Below are 12,227 nucleotides of genomic sequence, written 5' to 3'. Positions count from 1 at the left end.
AGGGGATTGTGGATATTCAAACGCGGCACTCAGTTATGTTGAGGTATGGCTGTGAGCTTTGTGCTGGTTAAGTTGAATTGGGTCAGAGCTTGTTCTAGTTCAAATAACATCTTCTTCTCTTTGTTTCTTACTCATTCAATGCAACAGCCAGTTATTTGATAATACCTGCATATGTTGCAGAACTCTAATGAGGAACGATTATCTTTACTTACAATTTGCCCTGAAATAACTTCTCTATGCACACAGAGTGCCAGCTATGCAGTTTAATTAATGCATAGTAGTTGTTTTAATTGTGCTTACTGTGCTAAGGGTTATGGTCAGTTGTACGAATGTGGTGCCATTTAATGGGCCATTTTCTTCAAATTTATCGGCTTCCAGCTTTGATGTCATTAACTGCAAGCCATCCCACACAGCGATATGCCTCTCATCTAACTGATGGCCATTGTTGGCTACTTTGCATTCAGCACTTCCTCTCAGCCTGATATGAACCCAGAAGTCTCCACTCAGCAGCACCATGTGGTGTTCTAGAGGAAGATTCTCTTACACAACCGCTCTGCACTTTTTTTTTATCACAGCCACTACTTGAGAAATATTTAAAGAAGATGGAGAGACGTGAAATCAGTATGTGGGAGGATGTAATATAAATCTATGTAAGTGAATCAACCTCACAAGTGCATCCATCTCAAACATAGACTGTATAAATAATGGATGTAGTATCCGTGGCGTCACCCATCTGTTCCTGAGCGCTGTTTTGAAGCCAATCGTTGGTGGGAGCCATATTGGAAATGCTGAACTCATCCAAAAGAGTGTGACATAAAGAGGTGACTGTCAGTCAAGTCAGTCATGTCCTTATTTGGGCATAAACTTGTTGCATTAGAAAAAAATTCACCACGTACAGTTTGTGCCGATAGAGAAATTAGACCAAAGCTGATTTTTGAACCAGGCTGTAAAGGTCGTCTTCTTATTTTAAAACCGGAGGTTGCCGCTTGATCTGAAAATATCAACTCGGCTATCGACCAATCTTTATTTATATAGCGCCAAATCTCAACAAACATTCTCCTCAGACTCAAACAGAGCAGGTCTAGACCGTACTCTATGTTCTATTATTAACAAAGACCCAACCTCAAGACAGGTTTAGATCCAGTCCCATCTTACAGACAGGACTCAGTCTGATCTCATCTTAATCCACCATGAGCAGAGCACTTTGCAGCATTTAGCAAGTTACAGAGGCAAGGACAAACTTCCTTTAACAGGCAGAAACCTCCAGCAGGACCAGACTAATGTTAGACAGACATCTGCTGAGACCTTGTTGGAGAGAGGGATAGAGGGAGATGAAGAGAGAGAGATGACGGTGTTGACTAGGATAGTAGGAGTTGTAGAAGCTGGAGTCTGGCACGTCCACAGCAGCAGGCCGCCTACGAGCTGAGGTGTCTTTTTGTGTCCCAAAAACATGGCCGCTGGTTGGCCCCATTGAGCTGCTGAATACTGTTTATTTTAGTGCACTGTTGTTGGATCACACTTTTAAATTGTATACTTGTAAGACTGCAACAACAGTTAATTAATTAATTTATCAATTGTTTGATTTACTGACATTTTATTGGACTCCATTGGATACTGCAACATGGATCTCATCACGTTGATGAAGCTTTCTGCCAGAGCTACAGTTTGATAGCACCTTTATCACTTGTCCCTTACATCCCCTCTGATCGGGCCTCTAGCCCTCATGCCTCAGCCTGCATCGTCTTATGTGTTTGACTGTAAAATATATATATTTGGATCCATTCTAGAGATGATGAATATTTTTAAGCTGTGACAGCAATTAGTTTTAACATCAATCTGGAAGACCATGCACGTGCTGGTCTGATGCTTTGAAATAACCTAACCCCGTCAAATATATTACAGCCTGCACGATCGAGTCGACCTTCCACTTCCCATAACCCAATCAGACAGTCTTTGAGAGCTCCCCTCGGGCAGGTGATCATGAAAATAAGCAATGCTCTGTCTTCTTTCACACATTTGATAAAAAGATTGACATCTGTTCAATCCCATTTGCTGACAGTCTCCTTAGTCATATCATTGTTTTCTTCGTACCTTCAGTAGAAATGCTGGTAATCCCTCAGTCTGCCTCCATATCCATAAATCCCTTCTATTTAACATTGGCCAATCTGTTCACTCTGACTTTTTTTCATAGGTGAACAGAGCCATTTACCGGCCACACATCATTTTACCGCCCTCACAATTAGGCTGACGCTGTTTCATACCTAGAGTGTGCAGATTCAGCAGAGCATTTCAGATAATTAAAATTCAATGTGCTTTGATGAGTTGGTCGACCCTTGATTTCCCACAGTACCTTGCTTTCAAGGGCATAATTTCCATTTTCGCTTGTTATTTAGAAAATGTCATATTTTGTTAAGGCCTTTTGACCTTTTTTGAAGCACTTGTGGCCATCATATAAAGGGCACGAAGCCACTGTTGTCCTAGATATCTTGAAGTTATGTGCTGAATTAATCATCCCTTAGAAGGCAGTCCTATTTCTCATGGCTCTACTTAATTAGAGGCACTGACAAATGTCCTCTGTTGTTTTGGTCACTTATCTGTCTCATTTCTTTCTCTGTCAATCACGAGCCTCAAGGTTTGAATTTCACAAAAACACACGGGCAGTATTTGTTATGACTGTGCAAGCTGATGAAAATGTTTTACCTTTTCCTTTTCCTCAGGGTCTCAATTCTGGATAACGGAAACCTCCGCATGTGGAATGCAACCAAATCTGATGCAGGTCTTTATACCTGTGTGGCAAGAAACCAGTTTGGTGTGGCAAGCAGCACAGGAAGCATCACAGTTAAAGGTATTTCCTGTTCCTTCTTTCCATTTCATCACTGTCTCGTTTGCAATTCAGTCTGCAGGGACCCTTACCATAAAGTACCGGACAACTTTTTCAAATGCATGTTTTTCACTCTGACAGAGTGTAGAGTTGCTTGATGTTTCATTCTGCTCCTTGAAATCTAACCTGAAGTGTTCAATTTCATAAATAAAACATGACCATCACAGAGTAGAAGGGCTCTGATTTTTGAAGCCTCAAACCACCTCACACTCTCCGTCTTTTGAGAAGTCATGAAGATCATTTATTTTTCTCCCCTGTGCTGTCATCACTAGAGACAGACACACCTCGGCGTCCATGTCTGTTTGCAGAGGTGTTGAAAACACTCGGCTCTCTGCCTCTGTGCCTCCAGTACTGTCAGAGGATATGCAGTGTGAAGAAGGCCTTGTGTTGTTATAGATTATCAGGGCGGGGGATTATATTCCTCCTCTGTTCTCTTCTTTGCAATATGTCCTGATAAAGTTCCCAACAAAGCTGAATAACATTCACTATGTTGGACAAATATGTGAGATGAGCCCACCAACAATCATGAACACACATTGGTCCTAATAAGGCGCTTTTCGACCAGAGGAACTTTACCCCTGAACTACGTGCGTTTCGACCGGTGGACCCAGGGTCTAACTTTAGTTCAGGGGTAGATAATCTCCCCCCTAAAAAGACCCTGATATGGGGGTAGTACTTTTCAAAGGTCCCGGGTCTTTAGGGGGGCAGGGACTGCAGTGCTGAACGTGTCTGATTGGTAGATTAACCGCAGTGTGTTTATTCCACCCGCCGTCCACAATAACATCACACGCATCTGTGATTCACTTGATTTCTCTTTCTTTCATTAGTTTTTATTTGTTCTATCTTTTTTGTATGTGTGTGTACTTTTCAAAAGAAGAAGCTGTGATTCACTTGATTTAGCAGCTTGTAACAGTAGTCTTCTCTCAGCCCACTGTGAATGTGTCTCTCACGGTGTTCCGGTTTTAAAAGTGACCCTGTAAACTGGAGATCTTCAGCTGAACGTGTCAGTGTTTGTGGAGTTTACACAGCTGTTGAAACACAGAGGGAGTTCCTGGGAATGCAAACTAGTTTAGTTTTTTATTAAGATTTCAAAATATCCTCATCAGATATTTAATGATCGTCTAAAGACGTTTATGAGGGATGCATCCGGCTGAAAGTCGGCAGTTAACAGGGTCACTGTTAAACCAAAACACCGGCCGATCTCTGCCACAGCTTTTTGAGTTCAAAAGGATTTTAAAGCCGTGTTGAAATGTCTTTGCTCCTCGCGCTTATCTCCTCTCACGTGTTGATTCAGTGAATCCATCTGTGATGAAATATAGCACCATCTAAAACAGCGCCAGCTGAGTCTCTTCCATGCTAACAGGCTAACTGTTTTGTTGCTCATAATGATACCTGCCTGTCCGTCTGCTTGTGTCATGGTGTCATCTGTGATGAATGGCATTTGTCTTTGTTTTACTGCCCTCAAATGGTCTGGTGGTGTAGTGCATTATTTTTTTTTTCTCTGTACATCACTGGCTTGATTTGCACAATCTACCCAGGACTTCAGCCCGCGGTCGAAACTCAGACAACAATGGGGGCACAGGAACCATTTAGTTCAGGGTAAAGTAATTCTGGGGGCTAAAAGACCCTGGAACTCTTGGTCGAATTGCACCTTTAATCTCTGATAAGGTTCATATCTAGACCCCATGTATTTGTATATAACTACTCTGTTTTCATTATGTACATCATGAACAGTGTAATCTCTGACAGTACTGTGCTCACTGTGTGGTTTGTGGACTGTATTAACTTGATGATTGTGTTAAGTCTTGGACTCGCAACTGGGTGTGTTTGCAGCAGTTTGAAGTGCAGGACTGTCAGACCAGGGTCCTGAGCTTATGTCTAATCTTCAGTCTGTGGTTTGAGTTGAGGAAACAAAAGCATTTTGGTGAGGATTAGGGAGACACGGTGGATTATTTCAGATGGAATTAAAAATCCATCTCAAGACAGAGCTGATTTCTTCTGTAGAAAACAAAGCGGTGTAGATTCAGACGTTGCTGTCGTCACTGAGTGGACAGTGTGTGTGGTTGAAGCGCCTCAGAGCAGGAAAATAATGAAATATGTAAATGTTAAATCACAATGAATTGCTGACATCAAAGTAAAATAAGTGAGCAAATAAGCGTTTCCCTCAGAGCGTGTGGTCTGTTGTATGTTAGCTGGACACTGCTCCTTTAAAGGCCTGCAGTTTCTGTGGTGACTAAACTTTCTTTATTGGATCTCTTCTGCTTTATGTGATTAATCAGTTCACACATGATCAAGAGAGAAAGAATGTGCACAGATTGGGTTGTTACTGTTGACAGAAGCAGAGGCATAGTGATGCAGGGCACATTGGGGTTTTGTCTCACTCACTATGCTGTATCGCTCGGTGCTTGTCTTCTAATCTCTCCTGGGTGTTGCTTTGCTGTTCCTCTGTTCTTTTGTTTTCTCAAACTACTCGGGCTGACCACACTTTGTTTCTGCAGTTTGATTTTAACAGCATCAGCAGCAACAGTGTGCTGCACAGAGAGGACATACTTACTGTAACTGAGTACCAGCTGTTAATCATGTGGGCAGTAATCAGTGCCTTCACAGCCACACTTGTATTATGGTTATTATTATTTGTTGGAATCATCCTAGTCATCACTGGAGAAGTGGGTTTGGGTTTTTCAGGACAGGGTAATTGTTACAGTCTTAATAACAGGAACAATTCTATCTCATTGGTGATTATGAAGCAAGCAATTATGAAGAGACTCAACCTTTGACCTCTCTCCATTTGGTCATGTCTTTTATGCAAACCATAGCTAACCTCACCTTCCTTCTTACAGCTACAATTCAACACATTGTTTTTTTGTGTCATGGGGAAGAAATGTTTGGACGTTCTTGATCTAAATGAAGACAAAATGACATGACTGCCTTTGTGTCAAAGCCTGTTAGGGCTCTCTTTTAGAAGTCCTGAACCAAATCTGACTTTTTTATTCTTAATCCCTGTGCTTTAGCAGGCAGTAGAAACACACGTATAAGGTCTGCATTCATCAGCCATCTTGGAAATCAAAGGGGCTCATGTCAACGTAAGATTTAAAGATGCAAATTAATAATTTTTTCATGATTCTCTCTGTTTTTACTCATTCTTCTTTGCTTTAAAGAAGCACTTTGTAAAGCATGATGAATAACTGATGTGATACGAGGTCATGTGTTCACTGAAAGGAGTGTTAGTTGGGTGTAAATTGTTGTGGCTTATTTTGTGCAGACAGCTGTTGTCCTCTGGGAGCAGTGTTCTCACCTCCTGCAGCTCCTGAGGGATTAGCTGATATATTCAGTGAACTGTACCCTCCCTGTGACCCAGTCTTGCAGAGGTTGCACAGTTGATTTCTGTTATTGTTATTTGCTCTGCCTTGACCTTACATGCTGGCTGGATTTATAGAATTATTGATCCTCTGTTTATTTGCCTTGGGGAGATAAGTTCATGCCTCATATTTCAAAAGGTTTGGTATAGATTTACATGTATATTTAAATAGATATTGGATTTGTTGTATTTAATATTTCAGAAAAAATACACTGCTAGAATTTTATTTTTTCAGTTTCCCTTCAAGGAGCCTTTTCTGAGATGCTGAGGTAAACCCTGTGGACAAAACCACACTCTGAGAATTCATTTAGCGCATGTATTCATCTACCAGAGAGAGAAAATGCTTCTGTCTAACTTCATGTCAACACGCAGCACACACTGTTCGCCTGTGTTGGTGCATGAGGAGACTTTTCTTATGTTAGACGATGAAGTCCAGGAGTAGATAAAAAGAAAGGGAAAGAATCCAAAGCATTGCAGATATCTGCACAATTCCCCAGATCATTTGAAGATGGCTGACTCTCTGAAGTCCAATCCTTTTCTTTTTATCATGAAGCTTCAAAGACAGAGCTTTTCCTTCTTCTGCAGTTTGTGATATTTGCTCTCAGGTTAGAGACATTTAATTGTCTTTCTACAACAAGTAAATAATCTGTGATATCCTTTGAAATACAGCATCAATAGCACATCAGTCCGATTTCCCCCTGATCTCTGAGTAGTTAGTACAGAAACTTGAATTACATTTAGCCCTACAAGCAGTTTTTGATTGAATCCTATGGAAACACTGCTTATTGTTGATGTGAATAACAGCAAGAAGAATGTCCTGCAGTCTCTCAACAAATCGATTGTTCCATTGGGTTTTATACCCAGTAGCCCAACAGCATGCTAGCCAGTAACCTATGATGGTAGAAATAGTGATTCACCTTCAGGTTCATGATTAGAAACTCAGCCTCATGTGCACCATCAGATTTTTGTAGAGCCTTTGTAGAAATATTATATATATATTCATGTTGACCCTCCTAACCACAGCAGAAACGCTTTAAGGTGTTTTAAGGTGCCATTTGTAAAGTTATGCACACTGAAAATAACAGCAACAATTCTCCACATTTAGCTCCAAAACCTCATAAAGTTAATTTTTAAAAGTCACTTTTTTATCACATTTAGAGCAATATTTGTGATCTTTTTCACAATAAAATGTTGTTGGGAATCATATATTTAAGTAACAATCACTGTTTAATCTAAATGCTAAATATAAATATAAATATAAATAATACAAATGTTAAATGTTAAATATAAATGTTGAATGTTAAACCAAAATGCTACAGGTAAAGATAAATATTAAATACACAGTAAATATAAATGTTTATATAAATGTTAAATGTTAAATATAAAGTAAATATAAATGTTAAATATAAATGTTAAAACAAAATGCTAAATGTTAAATATGAATGTTAAATATACAGTAAATATATAAATACAAATTGTATATGTTTAATATAAATGTTTAATGTTAAATCCAAATTCTAAATATAAATGTTAAATATACATTAAATATAAATGTTAAGTATACATTTTAAATATGAATATTAATGTTAAAACCAAATGCTAAATATGACTATTAATGTTAAATATAAAGTAAATATAAATGTTAAATGTTAAAACCAAATGTTAAATCTTAAATGAATCCTTTGGCAAACATTTCTTATTGTCGATGTGAATAACAGCAAGAAGAATGTCCTGCAGTCTATCAATACAGTTAATCCTCTTTTACCAAAAGCAGCCTCTTCAAATGGAATGCTCTAGACCAGCTTGTTTTTCTGTAAATCACTATCAAGGCATGTTTCCTTTTTCTGTTGAATTATAAAAGACAGATTTCATTTATTATGAATGCTGGAAAGTCAGCAGCAGTCAAGGATGTGGGGAGAGCTTAGAGTGCACCTTACTGCTGATTTATGCTGATGCCTCTGCCTCCCGTTGGCGACTCCTTCTTTCGACAACAATAATCAGTAACCTTTGCATAATTGAAGGGAAGAAATTAACAGTGAAAAATGGCCGTATATTTATATGTGAATGTGTTAATTGCTATGAGATTTTAAGCACAGGAATTAACTCGGAGGCAAATGAAAGGCAGTGCATTGCTTCACTCTGCCAGTTACACTCTTTACTCTTCTATTACCCGTTTATCACATACTGTGAAATGAAATGGTACAGAAGCCCCCAGCCTATCAGTGCTGCTCTCGCTGTAGGTTCAGGTTGCTGCTCCACAAGGAAACACACCGCTGTCTCCTCAGCATAAACACACCGCATAGTTACCTGCCTATTATTCTTGAGAGAAGGACTATGGGTTTTATTCCCCTCCCCTCCCCCCTTCACTTGCTTCCTTTCCATCATCATATGTTAAAAGCTGTTTTCTGCAGCTGATACACAAATGTTCCCGTGTATGATCCTGTGCCTTTCTGTCACTATCCATATTGTTTAGAAAATGGGACGGGGTAATTTCCATGCACTATTTCACTGAAGATTGGAAACCTGTTTAGCTGGTAGAAATGTGTGTTGCAGGAGCAGCCCTTATGGGAGATGACAGTAGTTTATACAAATTGACTTTGGTGATATGAATGCTAAAAATACCTGTCAGAAAGCATTCAGCATCTCCTGCTGTGAATAAGCCACCCAGCAAACAGGAAGGAGCAGTCACAGTGGACGAGCCCTGTTAGAGTCCCCATTATTGCAGCACTGGGGGATATTAGCAGATTAATTGCACTTGATTATAAACCTGCTCCCTGAATTTTGATTACACCAGAGATGAGCTGTAGTAATTAAGGTTGCCTCCAATCATTACAGATGGTCAGTGAACTCAAAACTTTTGAGATCACACTGTGTTCACTTCTGTTTGCTTCTGTATACCCTAAAGGCAATCCATCACGCCAAAACTGTGACACATCGCCGACACCATATGCTCTGCAGGTGTTTAGAAAGTAAAGAGAGAAACATTCTGTCCATTGACAGACACTGACACAGACTTTGCCTCTTAGGAACAGCAATGTCACTGTTTTTCATGGATGACTTTCTGGTAGTATAAATCCTGTAAATGTGATGATCCATTGATATTTCTTCTTGAGCCACCATGTTGTTTTTCAGGTGATTTTTTTTTTTTTAAGTTATATTTTTGGGGGCGTTTTTGCCTTTATTGATAGGACAGCTGTAGATAGACAGGAAATGTGGGAAGTAGAGAGTGGGGGAAGACATGCAGCAAATGGTTGCGGCCGGGAGTCGAACTGGCGACCTCTGCGATGAGGCCTCTGTATGTGGAGCCTCTGTATGTGGGGCGCTTAGACCGCTAGGCCACCAGTGCCCCTTTTCATGTGATTTTTAATGAAATATCTGTTGAATGGATTACCACAAAATTTCTGGGTAGAGTTGGCCGTTTCTGAATGGGAAGGTTGGCAGTTCGATCCCAGCTCCTACAGTCACATGCTGAAGTGTCCTTGAGCAAGACACTGAACACCAGATTGCTCCCTCTGTTGTTCAGCGGTGTCTGAATGTGTATGAATGAGATTAGCTAATACTGATGGTACAGAAGTACAAGTCCATTTACCATTTTACCATATAGGCATGTATGTTTTCCTTAGGATAGCTTGTTTTTACTGTTTTGATCTCTCAAATGACATTTTAGGGTGTACAGTTTGAGTGAAACATAACAGCAGTTTATTTTTTCCATTGTTTTTCAAACCCACTAGCCCAATAGCATGCTAGCCAGTTACCTATGATGGTAGAAATAGTTAACCTGCAAATCCCAGCCTTTAAAAAATGCTAAAACAGTTATGTCAGAGTATTTACGTCTGTGTGTAGACGTCCTCACAAAGCCTCTTTTATGGCTGCCAACGATTGTGGTTGGGTTGTCCTAGATAAGAGCTAGTTTCTGCTGTGACTGTCTGGAAAGGTAAACGTATATAAAGCTGTTCAAAATGGCCAAACTCAAAGTTGGAGTTATAGGTGTGTTACTGAAGAGAAAGGACGAGGGCATCAATTTAGAAGTTTAAACTGCCTATTTCTTAAGCTAACCTTTTCTTTCCCGTCTTCGACCAGCAACTGTAAAAAAAAAAAAAAAAGTATGACTTCTGACATTTCTAAAGAAAAGTATTGAGAAGCCATTTGTCTGTGAACAGGTTGAAATAGATGTACCAATGAACAGCCCACAAACACATTTTCACAGTGAGTCCTGTAAACAGCTTATGAACACAAGGTTTTCCAATAAATCAAGTTAGTCTTTGAAAGATTGAATTCCAGCTTGGAAAAGAAAAAATGTGGCATTCAAACCTATGGAGGCACTGAACAGCTTATTTAGCAGTACAGAATGTGATTCATGCATGTGTCAGTGATTCACCCTCAGGTACATGATTTGAAACTCAGCCTCATGTGCACCATCAGATTTTGTAAAGCCTTTTTAGAAAAGACTTTAGTGTTCATGTTGTCCTCCTAACCACAGCAGAAATGTTTTATGTGTTTTCTATGGGGCGCCATTTGTAAAGTTATGCACACTGAAAATAAACAGCAACAATTCTCCACGTTTAGCTCCAAAACGTCACAAAAACATAGTGTGAATTTTTAAAAGTTACTTTTTCAATCACATTAGAATACGATTTGTGATCTTCTACACATTTAATTTTGCTGTGAAAAATATATTTAAGTTACAATCACTGTTTAATCTAAATGCTAAATATAATTACAAAGGTAAAAATGTTAAAACAAATGTTAAATCTAAAATTTAAAACCAAATGTAAAATATAAATCTGAATGGTAAATGTTAAATATAAAGTTAAAGGTTAAATATACATTTTTTAACCAAATACTAAATATAAATGTTAAATATACAATAAATATAAATGTTAAATGTTAAAACCAAATGTTTTGATACATCTAAATTTAAATCTTAAATGTTAAAACCAAATATGAATTCTAAATCTCAATGCTAAATGTTAAAACCTAATGTTAAATATCAATCTCAATGTTAAATGTTGAATTTGAATGTTAAATATAAATGTTAAATATACAGTAAATATAAATGTTAAATGTTAAAACCAAATATTAATTATAAATCTCAATGTTAAATGTTAAAACCTAATGTTAAATATCAATCTCAATGTTAAATGTTGAATTTGAATGTTAAATATAAATGTTAAATATACAGTAAATATAAATGTTAAATGTTAAAACCAAATGTTTAGTACACATCTAAATGTTAAATGTTAAATGTTAAAACCAAATATTAATTATAAATCTCAATGTTAAATATTAAAACCAAATGTTAAATATAAATCTCAATGTTAAATGTAGAATTTGAATGTTAAATGTAAATGTTAAATATAAATCTAAATGTTGATTGTTAAATATAAATGTTACATGTGAAGTTTATTGGTTGTCTGTAACATTACAACCTTTACATCAGGAGACCTGAAAATGTTGGGAATGTTGTCTCATTGGTAGAGTTGGTCTTCTCTCAGTTGGAAGGTTGGCGGTTCGATCCCAGTCCACATGCCGAAGTGTCCTTGGGCAATCCAGGCCTGATCCCAGATTACTCCCGGTGTCAGTGCCAGTAGTGTGTGACTGGAATTAGTCTAATACTGATGTGGCATTTAACTCAGCCGCCTCTGCCACCAGTGTATGAATGAGGTGTGAATGGGGGAATGTGGCATGTAATGTAAAAGCACTTTGAGTGGTCGACTCAAGAATAGAGAAAGCTTTTATAAACACAGTCCATTTACCTTACAGGCACTGAAGAAACAATAAGCCGCCTTACAGTGAGTTGAAGACAGGGTCTTTGATATGCCCTGTCTGATGGACCAACTACTGCTGTTTGATGGAAAATGATTCACTAGCTGTGAGTAGCTTGAGAATTTGCACAACACAGTCCACCTGACAGTCAACCTGACAGTGTGTTTTCTTTGGTGCAGAAACCATTGCAGGGGCTTTCATCATTGGGCCAGAGGCTAAGTC

At 38.5% G+C, this 12,227-nt stretch overlaps 1 protein-coding gene across 1 annotated transcript in view; it reads left to right on the top strand.

The window, feature by feature from the left end:
* LOC117819604 (contactin-4-like) overlaps positions 1-12,227 on the top strand; it is a 184,149-nt gene that overhangs the window by 146,403 nt on the left and 25,519 nt on the right. Inside the window, exon 11 of the mRNA XM_034693060.1 lies at positions 2,718-2,845. Coding sequence (XP_034548951.1) covers positions 2,718-2,845 — 128 coding nt within the window. The remainder of the gene's footprint in view (positions 1-2,717; positions 2,846-12,227) is intronic.

This window comes from Notolabrus celidotus, chromosome 1 (assembly GCF_009762535.1).
Source record: "Notolabrus celidotus isolate fNotCel1 chromosome 1, fNotCel1.pri, whole genome shotgun sequence".
Lineage (NCBI taxonomy): Eukaryota > Metazoa > Chordata > Actinopteri > Labriformes > Labridae > Notolabrus > Notolabrus celidotus.
Note: the sequence above shows the minus strand (reverse complement) of the source record. Positions and strands in the feature narration are given on the sequence as shown.